At 38.9% G+C, this 18,293-nt stretch overlaps 1 protein-coding gene across 4 annotated transcripts in view; it reads right to left on the bottom strand.

Moving 5' to 3' along the window:
• The window catches only part of KCTD16 (potassium channel tetramerization domain containing 16), a 314,992-nt gene that overhangs the window by 274,380 nt on the left and 22,319 nt on the right, over nt 1–18,293 (bottom strand). Inside the window, exons 1-2 of one of the 4 annotated variants that reach the window (XM_055389284.2) lie at nt 6,460–6,775; nt 4,465–5,622 (exon numbers count right to left, since the gene is read on the bottom strand). In XM_055389284.2, coding sequence (XP_055245259.1) covers nt 4,465–5,296 — 832 coding nt within the window. In that variant the 5' untranslated portion in view covers nt 5,297–5,622; nt 6,460–6,775. Of the gene's footprint in view, nt 1–4,464; nt 5,683–5,969; nt 6,776–18,293 lie in introns of those variants that run through there. The other 3 variants (XM_031011737.3, XM_004042748.5, XM_004042747.5) reach the window with 3 other exon arrangements.

Here is an 18,293-nt window from a genome sequence, read left to right as displayed (position 1 = left end):
GATGCCTGATCCACAACTATTAAAAGTGCTCTTATGTACAAATACCCCTGGGGAAGGTAACATCATGCCTTGAAAGCATTCTAAATATAATGACAGAGCAGAATTTTTCCTGATGAGCTTTGATTATGGCATGGGAGAAAGAACTGGAGAGCAGGCATGACTCAAACAGAAGGAAAGAGGAGCAGCTAAGGTGAGACAACAGAAGGAAGTCACAGAGAGAGATGCTGGTAGTGTAAGGACCAAACCTCACATACCTTATGATTTTGGCCACTCTGGTATCCCTGATGTTTCACTTTGAATGTGCCAATACCATATGTCTATAGGTAATAAAAATTGAAATTATTACAGGTTGAATATCCCTTACTCAAAATGCCTGAACTGGACATGTTTCAGATTTTGGATTTTTTCAGATTTTATGATATTTGCATATATGTAACGACATATCTTAGGGCTAAGACTCAAGTTTGAACATGCAATTCATTTATGTTTTATATGCACATTATACACATAGCCTAATGTAATTGTATACAATACTTTTAATAATTTGGGACATGAAACAAAGTTTGTGTTGAGTACTTATATGTGGAGTTTTCCACTTGTGGCATCATGCTGGTGCTCAAGAAGTTTTGGATTTTGAATCATTTTGGACATGGAATTTTTGAAGTAGGGATGCTCAACCTGTACTTGTATCTTTCAAGTAGCCAGGAGAAAAAAAAAGCTAGAATAATTTTAGGGTAGATGCATTTCCACCTGTTTTCTTATGAAAGCACATGCTCTTATTGAAGCTTGTTAAAGTCAATCTTAGCTAAATTATTCACAGTGGCCAAAGCATATATTTCTCCCCAATACAAGGTCACACAGCTGAATTATAAATGGAAGATAATTTCTTGATCTACTTGTTTCCAACAGCCTATCTTAATCAATAATCCTGAAGATATATACTGCACCTAAAAGGTAATTTAGAGGCTTCTGTGGAAGCAACTCTAAATTTTAGGAAAATAAGTAAAGAGAAGAAAGGTTAAAATGCACTTACAAGCTGCAATTTGTTGAAAAGATGATGAATCAGTGTGTCTGTTTCCATACTTCATAGAATTCAGAGTGTAGGTTTTCAGAATAAGTGTCCTATGAATTAACCTCCCTAAGTGTGGTCACGTTATCACAGCTTTATTAGAGGCAAATGCCTTTAAATCTTAGTGCTTTCAGGCATTTGGCTGAAGTAACTCACTCATGAGTAGGCTTATGGAAATGTGCATAATTCTCTCCAACCAAGAACAATCTTCCCACTCTCTCAGGCACCAGAAGATGGCTCTGGAAATAAAGGTTCATTTATTTCCATGCACCTGTCATTTGGTTCCTAAGTGATGTGAATTGTTATTGAGTATCTAGTTCAAAATCAGGACTTGTCTTTTGCAGATTACATAGTTCTCATTTTATTCAGAGGTGAATCAAGAAGGCATTTTCTGATATTTATGACCTCACCTTCCACATAATGCTTGAAAAGTAATTATTCAGTCAGTTGGGTGGGAAAGTAGTAAAGAAACCTTCTTATCGTTTTAAATCAAAGCAAAGGACATGTCTAAAATACTTTGTAAGGCAACCCCTAGGGTAGACGTTTCTTTTCTATGTTCCTCTATCACTCATATTAACTCTTTTAGTTGCATATAAGTGAATCATAATCCATAGCATTTCACCTGTATTTTGGTGTGTGAGTGCTGTAGACACACACATTTCTTACCTGCCTCTTAAGCACATACAAACACCTGTTGACTTTTTCATTGTTCATAGTTCTACACTAACAAAACACACACTGAAAACCACCTGATATTGACCATCAACTCTAGGTCCACATGAAAATTTAAATGAGGTAAGAATCTAACTTATTCATGGTTGATAGGTAGATTTCGGTCTCCCAAATTTTTCTTGGAAGACTCAGAAGAAAAAATAGGCAAACAGGGAAACAAGAAGTCTCTCCCCATGATTATGAACCATCATGCTATGCACTAATTTCTTGCTGTTTATTTTTTACTGAGATATTGATCTATGCAAAGTGACTCTGCATTATTCCTGTGTTATTAAAAAAGACTGATTGCTTAAATTGTTAATTCCTTAGATCTAAGGAGCTTGTATATATATATATATATACATATATATACACACACATATATATACACATATATACACACATATATATGTGTATATATATACACATATAAATATATATATATTTCCCCCTAAGCCCAGGAGGAAGTTGAGTTCCTTTGTGAAAAGCATCTTTGCATGCAGCCAACTCCCTTCTTTAGAGCATCTCCCATGGTTTCGGCCCATTAACCCAAGCACAACAGCTTGATGAATTAATGCTTATATAGGCACAGTTGGCAGCTTCTAATTAAATAATTATGGCTAAACAGCTGCACGGAAGCTGTTATGCACCCTAGAAAGCCAGCTGTCAGTTTTATTGGTCCTAAGACAGAGGAAGAGTTAACACTTAGCTCTGGATGGTGGGTACAAAGGGGAAGTATATCATTTGCAAGATATATGCTGCTAGTATGAAGTTCCTGTGCATTTGTGCTAGCCTGTCCATGGAGAGATGGAGAACAAACTGTTCCTCAGCAATCTCTCAGCAATTCAACAAAGAAAGAAGAAATGACATAGTCAGGAGAATGGAGCCTGTCCACATAAATCTAAAGGGAAATCGTGTTGGACAGATGAGCCTTTGATGAACACAGAAATGCCACTGGTAGACAAATAAATTTCAGTGTGTGGGTCTCATTTATGTAAGCAAGTGACTATAAATCCAATGTGGTCTTTTTGGAGGGTAGAACTGGTATGTTTCCATTTATTTGGTTGAAGCTTCTTACGATGCTATGTTTTCAAATATTGAAAATTGGAGAACATGGTAAATATTACAAAGCTGCATTGTAACTATCTTTAAAATGTACTTCTCCAAAAAGTTTGGAGAAGATATTTCTGCTTCAGAATTATAGATAATGTCATATTCCCTTATAGAAAGCTAAAAAGCCGGAATCTTATCTCTACACTAGTGGGAAATTTACCAAAAGGAAGAAAACAATACCTGTCCACTAAGCTCTAGCATAAAGAAAGATATAGATTGTAGATAAAGGCCACAGATAGGATTAATGAACCAAATGATGTTTGTTATTGCACATCAATATACTCCTGAACTGATTACTGATTTCGTTTTTTTCCACAGGTTGTTCTGGCTATGCAATACATGTGTCTTAACCAAATGTGTGATAGCTTAGTAGAGAACGACTTGGCTTCCCACTAGCCTCTCCACCAAGGTTCCCGGCACCATTGCCAAATGAATAAACATAACTAAGGAAAAAAAACAGTCCAAGAAATTCAGTCCTACTTTTATGTTTAAAGAAATTTAGATATTTTAATCCTGAATTCTGGATTTGTTTTAGAATAAGAATAGAGGAAATCAAATGTTAACACTGGAAACATATTTCTTGTGGAATTTACTTCACCCAACTCCTAGGCCTGTTGAAAATCAGCAGTTACAATCAAGTACCAAAGAGTGCAGGCTGATTTACTCTTTTCCTTTCAGAGATCAATGGCTCATAGTTTATAGTTTAGAATAATGCCATATCATAAAATGAGGAATTGGCAGGGTATCTTCATTTAAGCAAATGAACTGACCTCTAAGAACCCCTTACTTAAAAGGCTTCAGTATCATTGTTTCATTTCTTCCCTCTCTGGCTTCCTTTTATGTCAGTAATTCTACCACCTCAGCTGTCTGAAGGTGTTTAAATGTGATTGACAATTCTCAAGGATCTAGTTCCTTTTAGATAGATCTTAAATGAAGTTCAGCTTAATTAAGTCTGCAGTGCAACTCAGGTCTCAGTACAAAAGGCTTCAGAATCAAACAGCAGATTTGTAAAACCCTTAAAAGCAAAATTTAGACTTGGGGGGAGCAGGGGGCCTTTCAGCAGTCTGTACTGCCATCTAGCCAAGACCACATTATTCACTGCAACATCCATTTGTGTTTTCAAAGCCCCTGATGAAAGCAAGTCTTCAGCAACCAGCTTAATAGACCTCAAAGTCCAGCTAAATGAATAGACACAGTAATTCACCCACTGAGTATACCAAGCTCCTGTGGACAAACAGCCAAGATGTAATATCAACCTTATTTTCCCAGTTCAATATCTGGCAAAAACAAAAAGACATACATGCTTGTTCCATTTTACATATTGCATATACCAACATCATTTGCATTTTATTATTTTGGAGGCCTTTGAATATTCTGTGACCTCATCGGATAAAAGTTGCCTTAGGTTAGACATGAGAGCTGAATTATAACCTCTAATCCTCTAACTACAACTCAAGAGTTAAAAAGAATTCCAAACCATGTTCCTTAGGTATGGAGAGAACACACAGACCATATACATTTGTGAAGAGCATTGACACACATAAAAAATTAAAACAACCCTTTGTACTTACGGTAGAAGACATATTCAGTGTAGCTTGACCAGATCTTGTCATCTGTATATTGGTTGATGAAAGATGCTGTCACTGATGAGTTACAGGCCACCATGTGGAATCCACACTCTGACAACATATCAAAAGCCCTTTCCAGGTGCTTGAATTTGAGATAAAATCTGGAGGTGTATCTTTCTGGGGCTCGATCAGGGTCTCTGCTTTCATTCAAAGTTTCTCCAAAGACTTCTTTTGCCAAGGAAATCCTTCCACAAACCAAAATCCGGGGAACTCTCCGAAACTTTGCATCTGCCTGTCCCTCTCTGCCCAAGGTGCAGGATCCTCTGTAACCCACAGTAATGAAACCCCACTTGCGGTCGACAGGGAGCAGGGAGGAAGGGGGGCAGATTCTTGTGTCGCTTCCTTGGGAGGCATCTTCAAAGTCACTGTGGCAGAATTCATCTGGGCTTTGCTTGATTTCATCGGGGGTCAGGAGTTTGACCAAGTCTGGGAGCTGGAAGTATTCAGCTTCCCTTTTCAGTCTTCCTTTTTCCGGAAAGTGATCAGGCAGGACCACCTGCCTGTCCCTGAGATAGTCCAGAATATAACGGAACAAGAATCCATCTCTGTCAATGAAAAACCTTCCCTTGGAGTCCTTGGCTAGATCATTAGCCGTGTCTCTCTTTGGGGAAAACATTTTCCACAGGAGGGAATGAGGGATGCTTATCAATGTGGAATGGCGAGTAAAATAAACTTGACCCCCGACATTCAGCTCTACCACCTCAGGGAAGGAGTTGGGAACTGCGGACCCTTGTTCTCGAGGATAATAACGACTACAGTTTCCACTCAGAGCCATTGTCCCTTTCTTCTGCTGCTGCTATTTTGATTTAAAGGTGCAATCCAATGGAGTCACAGCCTTATCCTTTGGATCAACTTGTAAGAAAGGGAAAAGGATGCTAACTTATTAAAAAATGACCTCCTCTTATCCCAGTATTTTTCCCCCAAGAAAGCAAAATGTATAAGAGTCCATAGGTGAAGTGATGCTGAAAAAGTAGTTTAAACCCTGGATGGTGGATGGTAGTGAGCTGCTACTTCATAAAATATAATCAACTCGTCTATATCCAATCTTCCATCAAGCTCACATGCAAGGCAGGCCAATTCCCCAGTTACTCAGATGTCCGTCTGAAGGAAAAGAGAAAAAATTATTTCCTCAAACCTGGAATGAGTCAGAAAAAGAGTCCTCTGGAGAGAGAGAGAGGGAGGGAGGGAAAAACAGAGGGAGGGAGAGAGAGATTATTTTACATAAGCAGCTCTGGAACTACTGATCTCAGCCATTCTTCAATTAAATCATAGCTTCTCTCATGCTATTTTGTGTCTACATGTTTATCTATAAGCCTCTGTCTCCAGCAATTAGTATGAAAAACAATTTACTTGTAAGTCTACATTAAAAAGAAACATGCAATTTTCCACTTCCAAATGGGAATTTTTTTTTCAGCTGGACAGGAAAAGCAATAAGTCTTAGAGCTTACCTTAGTGAGTGCTGGAGACCCAATTCTTGTGAAAAAAAAATAATAACCATTTGTAAAGCAATCAAAATCCACAGCCAAACTGAGTCTGGATCTTGTCAAATCCCAAACAGGTAAACGACTGAGGTATCAATGAAAAGTGCCAGAGAGGTGTGCTCTTGGAAAATAACTATTATATATATGCATTTATATAAATGCCTATTTGTATTTATGTATGTATGTAGGTACATATGTATTCATTCCGTATCTTAAGTTAAAACAAGTCACAAAAAAGTTAAGCCGTGATGAGAGGTGGTTGGGTTGAAGAAGTAAAGCAGAGAAAATATTCAACCAAAGCTTCCCCAGGGGAAAAGAAAAATGGAAAAAGAAATCTTTGGAAAGGATCCTTAGAAGAGAGTTGCAAGAGGTACCAGGACTTAGAAGCTTTTCAGAAAGCCTAGAAGCAGAAAGATGGAGAGATGTGCCCTGCTAGGGTCCCAGGTAGCCACCGCACCTGCCGGCAAGGGCAAACGGACTCCCATGTTCCCAGCCAGGTGGGAGCCGGTGGGAGCCAGAGGCCAACGCAGCGCAGAGACGCCGGCGGGGGGCCCGGGGCTCCGGCTTCTCTGGCGGCGGAGCTGGGTGGTTCCACAGTTCCCAGTGCAGTTCGGATGCTGTTGTTTCAGCAGTGCAGGCAAGAAACCATCCAGGGAAATGACTATTACATCATCTTAAAGGAATATGGCTTGGAGAAAGCGGAGGCAGCTCCGAGTCACGTCCTCCTCGGTGACAGGTTGCCAGGACTGCACGGGGACGCCGCGCTCCGGCGGTGGGCACGCGATTGCCAGGCGCGCGGGGCTTGGGGCGGGGACGCAGTGCTGCGCAGCCACTTCCCTCCCTGTCCTGTCCTGGAGTCTGGAGTTTCCGAGGGCCTTTTCCTTCTTCCTTGTCTTTACCTCCATCACCATCCCACAGCAAATCCCTGCCCCCTACCCAAGAGGTAAGTTATGAGATAAACACAACTGACTTTTTATTTGAAAAATCTACAAATCTTCCCCCCTCCCCCCTCCTCGTTCACGGAATTCCTTCCTGCTGGAGGGCAAATATCCCTCTAATGCTTGTTTTAAAACACAGACACGCACACCAAATGACCCCAGTGTTCAAACTACAAAGTGTTTTTTTTAATCCTTTGATTTAAACCATATTCACTCAAATTCTCCCTTTTTTTCCTTTTCTATTTCATCCGCCTGCCACCACAACCCCTAGCAAATAAATAAATAACTATGAATATATATGTAGATAGGTAGATACATAAACACTGTCTCTGAAATTAATGATGCTCTTTCAAAATGAAGACATGAAGCACCGGCACCCACAGAAAGCCCACAGTGTACATCCATAAGTCATTATCTTAGCTTACCTGTAAGAAATTGATACCTGCAACCTTTTTCTGGGGTTGTTTCCTTACTGCGCATCTCTTTGGACGTGCCCCCAGCCCCTCCCAAGTCATCCCAAGAGGACTCTGGTGGAAGGCACTCCTGTTAAAAGACATTTTACTCCTGTTCCAGAGGGCTCCCTTAAGTGCATCATTAGAGTTTCAGGAAGGCATTTCCAGGGCAACCTAATCCACTAACAAAGTGCTTCCAGTTGAGCCTGCCAGTCAATAATGGCCCAGCCAACAGCTTACAGTAAGTCGGCCATTTCCCCTTTAAAACACCAGTGTCTTAGGGCTCACATCCCTGATAAGAATATAGTGCTTGGTCAATGAATAATATATGTGAGGCACACGCCATCCCAAACAATTGCCATTTTTAAAAAGTGAAAACCAAAAATGGAGGTGAACTTAGGAATTATACACATTTTATGAGAAACGTGTTTATTGCCAACTCTTGCCCAAAAAATTAGCTTGAAGATACGCTCAACAGTAGGATAAATTAGTTTCTACTTTAACAATCTTTTCTTTCAATAAGCATTGGGTTACTGAACATATTCAGAGCGTTAGCTAACATTCCTACACCTGATTATGTTTGACTTTGTTTCTTTAACTAATGCATTAACCTGTTCTGGCCTCAATCATTAGGATTTTAATGCTGGACCAATCAAGAAGATGTTTGTTATGTGATGCACTTATATCGCCATCTAGTGCCCTAAGCTATCAGTGCCGCTCTGTATCTGGCAACTTAATAGGGCCAAAACATTTAGATTTTATTTTATTTTTAAGTTTTTATAGTGATCTAAGTTTACTTGGCATGCACTGCTCACCATGACAACAAAATAAATATTTCGTTGACATCAGGTCAAAGACAAAATAAATCTGAATTCAGACCTATTAAGTACTGGTTTTGGTTGTAAAGTAAGCAAATGTTTTATTTCTAAGAGAGTAGGTCAAAACGCCATGACGATAGCTTTGGAGCTCAGGTATGAAAACATTGCAGGGACAGTATGGCAGTAGGTGGAGAAACAGAGTAAGAAAAATCATCATCTTTTAGAGCTAAAACAGACTTGAGGAATGAAAATTAACTATCTCATCTTAGAGATGCTGAACTGAGAAACAGAGAGGGTCAGCACTTCCTCAGGGTCACACGATTCCAGAGTAGCAGGATGGGCTTTAGACCACTGACTCTTCAGGATAACCATCCTCATTTTAACCTTAGATATTCTTGAATAGGAATAGAGAGGCGGCAAATTTAAGAAACAAGATTTTTTTTGAAACAACAAATTTCAAGACATTTTCTTGAAATTTGAAACAACAAATTTCAAGATTACTAAACATGTTTTTAAAAAGCATGCCAATAATTAATATTAATTAATATTAATACTCTTAAAAAGAGTATTAATATTACTTTAAATTGCAGAGTTAGAAGATTTTATAATATAAAAGAAGAATATTCTGAATTTTTAAAATAAGGAGTTCTGTTCATTGGTCTGGGTTTTATAGGTTAGGTTACTTTTGAGACAAGTAGGTTCTTAACCTTTTTTGGAAAATGGACTGCTTAGAGAATCTAATAAAACCTAGGAAATGAACCCACAAGCATAAAAGTTTGCATTCACTGTCAAGGCAGAACCTCTCAGGAAAGGCTGAGTAAAAAGAGGAACCAGTGGGGGGGCCATGTGGTTGATGATTCACATAAGCAGAATTCCTCAAATTTTGACTATGAAACTTCTTTTTGAAGTGAGATTACACATACATTCACAGAGACACACTCTGAGAATTGAAAAATGGAAAACATTCACCAGACAACCTTAATCTTGCAACCCATGATTTGATCATACCACCTGAAACATTTTGAATTGGTATTTTTCATAAACACTGTAAATATCCTGTTTTGCACAATTATATTGCATCATATTGTTAATTGTTGTGTGCTAAAACAGTTTGTTTATTATAGTAAGCAGTTAAAAATAAACACTTGCTTTGCTAACTCTATTTGGGCATATCTACTTTTTAATCTAAATGGAACCTCAGAAAAGCAAGATGGTCTAGGCCTCCCTCATCTTCTGAGAGATCAGGGGTTTGGTTCAAGATTGGCCTGAAGCCCATTCATGTTGGGGTTCATAGACCTCAGGTTAACATCCCCAGATCTGTACTCCTTCTTGTTTCTTTAGTCTCAGGGATGAAAACGAATGAGAGGTGAGATTAAAAAGATAAAAGACTTAAAGGAAATAAAGCAATACACCCCACAAAGAGATTTAAATAGTGCTAGAGTAAGCGAATGTGTCTCAGGGAAGTTGTCGGTAAGCCCGGCTGTTTGGTGCCTTAACAAGAGGCGAGAAGCCAAGTCTAGGCTGTAAGTGTATTCCTAGCCTTCGTGTCAGCAAATAACACCGCTAGTGTTATTATTCTCTCCTGGCAGCTCTCCGCTGAAACACTGTGGGATGGCACTCCCGGACTGAAGGCTGAACAACATACGGCAACAGATTTCTCTTAGAGGAAGAGCAAGGAAGAATGTTCCATCCTGTTCTTTGTAATATTCAAGCATATAGCAAATCAAGACGTATGTTAGGTAAATTGTGAAATTGATAAAATATGTTTTCGCCTCTGTTTCCTACTTTCACATGCACAGCCAAATATTGAAGGGTATATTCTCAAAAGGACTATTTTAATTTTGAAATAATGTGATCACTCTCTACATTCTCACTCCTAACACATCCTTAAGTTTTCTCTGCCCTCAAGCAGAGATAGCTTTCATGCTGACAGCCTTCGCTATCAGGGAGGAAACAGACCTCATAAACTTACTTATGCTAAGATGCTGCACACTCATCGTGTTATGTGCTCCCAAGGACTCCTGCATTATCACCATTATCTTAATAGCTGCTGTTTATGGAGGGATGACCATCAAGTCCTCACCACAGTCAGTCATTACCCCTCTTCCAGTTCTGCCTGGCTGGCTGTGTGACTTTGAACAGGAGACTCATGTCTCTGAGCCAGGGTATGGTGGCAATAAAAAGACCTGCCTCGCAGGTGTGTTGCGTGGACTAAATATGAAGATGCATGTAAGCTCTCTGGCACATTCCATGGCTTTTAGCAAGTGCTTAATAAATGTCATTAGTGTTCATGCTAGTGGTTTAAAATATCTGTATTCATTGTTGTTAAACTCCAATTGAGGCATAAAGAATTACAAAAGATGCCCAAACATAGAAATTGAGTTCTACACCCAAAATCATTACTCTTTTCAGTATGAAAATTCAGGTTAAGACCATTGCTTGTTATAAATGTATTTATTATTCATGGAGGAATTTCAGGATTTGGTGAGGGAGATGGGGTGGCAGAGTGGGGAACTGAAAATAATCAGTATCCCAGTGGTTAAAAATGAAAATGCCACTGTCTTTTGCCAGACAAGATTATTTCCCTGGTACCCTTTCATTTATACTACATGGATTTATTAAGTGCCTATGTTGTGTCCAGCACAGTTCTAGGTAGTTGAGATGCAAAGCCCGATTTCATATAGTCTCTGACTCAAACACTCACATGCAAATGCACACACAAACTCAAAATCCTACCAATGGGGGAAAAAATTTAAAGTTACATTGGCTGGGTAAGGTGGCTCGCACCTGTAATTCCAGTGCTTTGGGAGGATGATGTGGGAAGATTGCTTAAGGCCAAGAGTTTGAGACCAGGCTGGGCAACAGCAAGACCCTGTCTCTACAAAAATAAATTAATAAATAGAAAAATTAGCCTGGTGTGGTGGTGCATTCCTATAGTCCCAGCTACTTGGGAGGCTGAGGAGGGAGGATACCTCGAGTCTCGAGTTTAAGGGTGCAATGAGCTATGATGGTGCCTCTGCACACCAGCCTGGGCAACACAGTGAGACCCTACCTCAAAAAGAAAACAAAGTTATAGATTCTTGGGCACTGCCTTTTATTTTCAGAAATATCCCTAGTGCCATATTTAGCCTTTGGTGTTACATAGTTCACATATGATTTTGACAAACCATTTAACCTCAGATGGCCTCTGCTTCCATATCTATAAAATGAAACCGTCTCCCCTTAAAGAGATATCATGGCCAATGACAAAATGAAGATCAAATACAGCTGTCAAATCTTCAGACATTCTGGGAAGTAATTTGCTATGTAAGAAACAGATGAAGAAGGCAGCAAACAGTGATCTTTCTTGTTAATGTGAAGCCTGGCAAGAAAGAATTTGGATTAGACTTGTATAATCTAAAAGTTGGGAGTGGAGATCCTTCGGGGTCATCCACTGCAGCCTCAGATTCAGATAAAAGCTTCATAGCAGATGTTCAGCCAAGTCATTTCTCTCACAGTTTCTCCCTGAAAATACTCCTGATTTCCACTGTCATAAAATACAAATGAAAGCAAAAGCTGTCTGTATCACCATTGTGCCTCCGAACAGAATTCTACAGGATAAAGTTCTTCTAAGTGAACTATAATTTTGAGATTTGATCTTTAAAAAAAAAAAAAAAAATTATGCTACCCTGAAAAAAAAAGTACTGCTCTTCAGACATAAAGGCAACTTTACTGACTATATTCACAGGGTCTAAAATTTTTGCGGTGTGCATGTATGTGAGTGTGTACGCAAGTATACATTTCTGTAGTAGGTACAGATGTGAAGTCACATTTTAAATTTGTCTTCAAAACGAGGAAGCACTTTGGGAGGCAGAAGTGGGCGGATCATGAGATCAGGAGATCGAGATCATCCTGGCCAACATGGTGAAACCCTGTCTCTACTAAAATACAAAAAATTAGTCGGGTGTGATGGTACGCACTTGTAGTCCCAGCTACGGGAGGCTGAGTCAGGGGAATCACTTGAACCCGGAAGGCGGAGATTGCAATGAGCCAAGATTTTGCCACTGCACTCCAGCCTGATGACAAAGCGAGACTCTGTCTCAAAAAAAAAAAAAAAAACAAGGAAGCTGTTCTGGAACAAATGGTCAAAGTTAGGAGTGCACAATTTGGCCATGAAGTCAAGTAAAGCCAACTCCCACATATGTGTTTTAAAACTGTGATCTCATCAGCATGAAGCCTAACCAACAGAAATATACTTATTTCTGAAAATGGGTTGGCAAATGAAAAACATAGCTGCACAATTAGCTGCACGATTCTCATACAATTGGTTTTACTAAATCCACATGCATTATTTTAGGAATAGCCCTAAAAACAAGACGCCTACCTTTGCCTCCCCTGAAGTCCTTCACCTACAGCCTGTTGATCCATGTCGTGTTATTCCCTGCGGGATGTTTGTTAGCTAAACTGTATTACACATGTTGGTGGAGTCTTCTTTATGTCTGCTCTATTTACTATGTAATATATCTTTCGGTAAAGCAGTAGTGTAAGTTGCAAGCCAGTAATTATCAACCTTTTATCTCCTACCTAGGGAACCCATCTTTCAAAAGATGTCTTTGTTGTCATTCCATAATATGCAACAGATACAAGTGGAATGAAATCAGAATCAGCTTAGGTGTTAAGTTCAAAAATATTTATTTTTTAAAAAATCTTCCAGAACTTGCAATAATAAATATCTCAAATGTCTTTAGAATGCATTTTAATTTTTTTCTAAATAGTTTTATATATGTGTAAATGGAATTTGTGGAATCCCCTGAAGCAACTTAAGGAAATAGAGTTTTAAAATCCTGTTTGTAAAGAAAAGAAACAGGTTTTAGAATCAGGCAGAACAGAGTTTGAAAGAGGTACTTACCAGCTATATAATCATGAGCAAACACTTTACTCATTTATGCTGTTGATGTTACTGATCCCTTTTCTGAAAGCCTGGCTCTCCCTTCTAGGAGAGGAATAGGAGAAAGTAAAGTGATACTCAGAACTCCAAGCACATTTGCCCTTGGAGATTGATAATTAGTTCATTTAAAAACAGGGCTTCTAACTTGGAAAGTATCTACACCTTTCAAAGGATGATGAATAGAAGAAAGTGAATGAACAGACTGGCTCATTCAAAACAGATCACATCATTTTACAGTGATTCAGCACAGTCACTTTGGTATAGCGATTGTTTGTAGAAGGCATTTTTCACAAATAAATCCAAACATGTCATACTCTTAGGCTGAAATGAATCTTACCAGTGGCATCTGCAGATGGGGAACAGCAGAAAGTAAGAAGGGCAAATACCAAATAACAAATGGAAAGATTTAGCTCAAGGAGCAAAATGGAATTGTTTTATTAGAGGACTTGAGGACTCAAAGCTGAGAATTGCAGATATGCTCTGAATACCACTTTTTTCCCTTCCCTTTTGAATTATTTGCAAGAAATCCATGGGGCAGGGGTCATTTTTCATTCTTGGTACCCTCAAGCAGGTAGCACAAGGTCTGGCATCTGAGAGATGCTCAATTAATGTTTGTTTAATTTAATTGCAGAACCAAGAGCGAAATCCTCAGAATGGCCCAATGAAACAATTACAAAGCTGATAGGGTCATATCAGATGGAGCTGTTGGTTAGGAATATAAGGTAGTTGATTCCAGTTTGTTTCTCAGACATTGAGTTCTACATGCTAGCAGGGATCTTTTCATTTGGTCAGGTCCGAGAGAAATAAGCTGACTGTGAAAACCACCCTCTCTTAACCCACTACTACAAAGAGGTATTCATGTCTTCGATGTGGGGTCAAATTGGAATGGAAAAAAGAGAAACCTTTAAAAGAAACACTCCTGAAAGAGTAAGAGATCAGAGTTTCCGTTTTCAAAATTTCACTGACACCAGTTTCTTAAAAGATTCATGTCTGTGCCTGTGGCCAAACAAATTAATAAAATTAACTGACCCAATTGCCAGGCAATTCCACATACATTTTCTATCTTAATTCCTAAAACAATCCTGAAATGTTAGCATTGTGGGGAGAATAAAAGAGCCTCCAAGAGGTTAAGTAACCAGCAGTGGATCACACCAAACCTGTCTGATTCCGAGGTCCTTTTTCACTACACCCAAATTATTTGGGCATACAGTTTCTTTTATTAAATATGCTCATTGTGTACCCAATATATTTTGGTTTGGCATCACAAAGAACACCAACACAATCCAGCATATATCACCACTATATCCCCAATCGCAGTTCAGTGCCAGGCTAAGAGTAAGCACTCTATATATATTTGTCAAAGGGATGTGAGAATGAACAAGCAAATGAATGAATGAAAGAATAAACCACCAATTAGGCCAGTGGTATCCAGAAGTTTCAGCTGGATATAACAAGCATGTGATCTAAGAGTGTAGCATATCTAATTTTCTTTACTCCTGAAATGTTGTTTCCAAATGTGAAAAACGAAATGTTTATGAATAGAGCATCAGAGAACTGACCCTTCATGAATCCAAAAGGATAAGTAATATATATGTTTATGTTTCAGAATTTAAAAGCTTATAGAAATAAGACACTGCTTTTAGGATAAAAGTTTACATCAGAATGATAAAATTCTAGTTTTTATTTTTTAAAAAGTGCTTATATGCTTGAAAAATATGATTTACTGAAAAAGTATTTTGTCAAGGTACCAGACAATTATAATCCAACTATTTTATGCATCAGTTACTCTGCATTCTTTCCAAACATGTGTGTAGGGTGGGTTATGGAGTTAGAATGCCTGATAATGATTGACCTACATAGACACACATACCGGGCACAAGATTTAAGGGGCCAAAGTACATAATTCAAATATGAGGTAGGAAACATCACCTTTTTTGCTGTACAATGCAGATTTGCACAGCTGCTGCCAAGGAAATTGCATGTTACCTTTACAGACAATGATCTGAGCCTCAAGCACATCTCACAATTACCCTAGGGGTCTCTCAAAATGACAGGCTGGTACCATTGCAATGTGCAGTTCCAATAGCTGCCAGAGGACATCAGACAATTGTTTGAAATGGAGCCAGTGTTGTATATCTTCCTGATAAATCTGGTTGCCATTAATCAGGAAAAAGAATGCCTATGAACAAATGGAGTGACACAAAAAAAGATTTATGTATCTGATAGAACCTGGATTCAACCTGGTGTCCCTTGAACCATCTCTTGAATTTTTCATATATTTAAATGAGGTCTTGAGAGTAGTTACATACATCTGTGTTGTTGATGTGCCATAATACAGGACATAGAAGCTGCAATTACTCCTGGATAGGACATATAATACAATTATAAATTAAGATTAAAAATTAGATGAAAGGGCTAGGGATGGAGAAATAATAAATGCTTTATTTGCCCCAAAGACAGTAATAAAATACCTTCCTTTTATTGCCATTTGGTCCAAGGTCATTTATACCTATAAGGGTAAAGAAAGAAAAAGTAACTGCCCAATGGAAGTGACTGATGGAGTTTTATTATTGTGAGGCACTGACAATAATAAAAGTGCTTCACAATAGTAAAAACTCGCTTCTCTCCAAAAAAATAAGATCACCTGCAGAGCCACTGGCCAATCAGAGCCGACATAGAGTCCTTCCCTAGAGCCCCACATAGTAATGACAGCTAAGATTGCTGGAGTCCAGCAAAATACGTTTTGAGCTCCTTTAAAATGTTTTGGCCATGTCTCTTATTATCATTCATTTACTCAAATATTTATGTATCTATTTGTACAAGGAACTATGTTAGGCTTTGTAGAGAATGTAATAGTGAATCAAACATGAGTGTTACCTTCACTAAGCTTATAATCCAATAGGGGAAAACACCTGTGTCTGACTTGGAGCCAACTGGCACACAGGAGAAAGTGATGACTGCTGTTAAGAGAAGAGGAAAAACTTCTATGAGAGCAACAGAGCAACCAAAGGCAAAGTCATCTTTTGAAACTCTAAGGAACATCATGCCTAGAACAAAGTGCCCATTAATAAATTATTGATGAACTAAAGAAAGTGCCACTTTGCATTACTATACATTTACTCGGTATGAAATCAGAGAGGCACTCATTTAGAATTCATTTAGAGCTGTTCCAGACAGGGCTGATTCATTAGAGTGCTGATTATCTCAGAAATATTTTATATGTGTATATAAATGTAAGTCCGTTGCAGCACTCTACCGTACAGCTAATCTGTATTTGGTTCTCAGCCAGTGAAGACTAAGAGCCATTTGAGTGGCCCTTCCCTCTCCATTTGTTGACTCCACCAGCTCCCTCTTTCTGTGGTTCCTTGTGTGCCAGTGAACACTGAAGCTCAAGATGGCTGACAAAAGGTGACCAAGCAACGGTGCTGGAGATTCTGCAAAAATCATGAAAGGTGCTGGATGGTAGCAAGCAGGCTGCACTGCAACAACCTCAGATGCCCCCAAGGAGGTGGTCTAAGAAACCCAGATCAGCAGACATTTGCTGCCTGGTAGAAATCCTTTGAGATTTTGAAGGACAACATAAGCCTTGCAGCAACCCAGAAAGATAAGAAAGGTAAATAGAAGTCGTCTTGGGCCAAAGGCACATATAGCATCAATCTAGTTAATGTGATAATTTCCAGGAAGAGATTCCCCCATGCTAACAGGGTATGCCTATAGTTTAACATTGGGGGATGGTGGTAGAGGAGGATTTCAAGCACTATTTCTATTTCAGATACACAGGGAGTCCTGTAATTAAGGATATCCTGAGGGTCTGGGGAAGCTGACGGTGTAAGCAACAGTTCTTTAAGGCAAGTGTGTGACACAAAGGAGATCTAATAAAAGAACAAGTTACTTTTGATCAGCACAAAATGACAACATTGAAGGATTTGTGGTCACCTTTCATTACTGCAAATAAAATTTTCCTTAAGTTCACCTAGTATTCACAAATTCATAGTATTCACAAAAAATACCAAAACACAATTTAAGTACTAAAAATGATTATTTCTTGCACAGAGAAGCAATAGAGCATCATGGTTAAAAGGGTGGGCTTTGGGATCAGAGAGTCCTGGGGTCAAATCCCACCTCCATTGTTTACCAGCTGGGAAAGTTACATACATCTGAGCCACAGTTTTCTCATCTGTACAACAGGGGTAATAATTGTACTTCCCATACAGAGTTTTGAGAGAACTAAATAAATAATGCATGTTGAATGCTTAGTTCACTAACTGGCCCATAGTAAATGCTCAACAAATGTATCATTTGCTATTACAAACATATTGCTTCGTGTCTTTTAAAAAATGAATTCTCCCCTTCCCCAAACTGTTCTAATTATTAGCTCCACAAGAGCTCAGGGTAGAGCCACATCACTAACATTGACCAATCCTTACTCTGGATCCCTTACAGATGTGAAGGGAAGGAAACAGAGCAATCATATAAATCTCCCTTGAGGATGCAGAGCCTCCTACTGAGAGGTGGTTTGGATAAGTCAAAGAGCACCATACGGCAGTGTTGTAATGTTTCCCACATGGATAACACATTTTCTACTTGACAAGTTATCAGTGTCACCATCTCTGGCCCCATAAGCGCCAGAGCTTGTTCCTCATTTGTTAGATGTCACTTGTCCCAGCATGGTGCTTTATATACAAGGATATCTGAGTGAAAGTCTGCACATTTTTAATGTTCTCTTCTTTCTTCCTAAATATTCCCCCTTGTTGACCTAATTCAGTCTCGGTGAACCATCTTCACTGTATGCAAATGACTGCAACACCTAAATGCTTGGCCTTGCTTTCTTCTCAACTTCCATACACCTGCTGGGCATTTTTACAGAGATCTACCAGCACCTTACACTCGAGTCCTAAGCTAAATATCTGTTTCCACTCTCATCTTTTTCATTTCTCCAAGTTCTCCTTCTGTGTTAAGAGCATCACAGGTTTCTCAGTCCAAGTGAAAATCCATCATCTGATCCCTCCCTTTCCATTAGCACCCAACACTCAATAATTAAGTCTACCCACTTTCTCTACTATACTTCTTTCAGATATCTCTTCTCTTTGCTTCCATTTGTCGTACCTTTGTTCTTTGCCTTTTACCCAAATTTGACTAAGAAATAATTATGGAGC

Source organism: Gorilla gorilla, chromosome 4 (genome assembly GCF_029281585.2).
Source record: "Gorilla gorilla gorilla isolate KB3781 chromosome 4, NHGRI_mGorGor1-v2.1_pri, whole genome shotgun sequence".
Lineage (NCBI taxonomy): Eukaryota > Metazoa > Chordata > Mammalia > Primates > Hominidae > Gorilla > Gorilla gorilla.
This window is presented reverse-complemented; position numbering and strand designations above follow the sequence as displayed.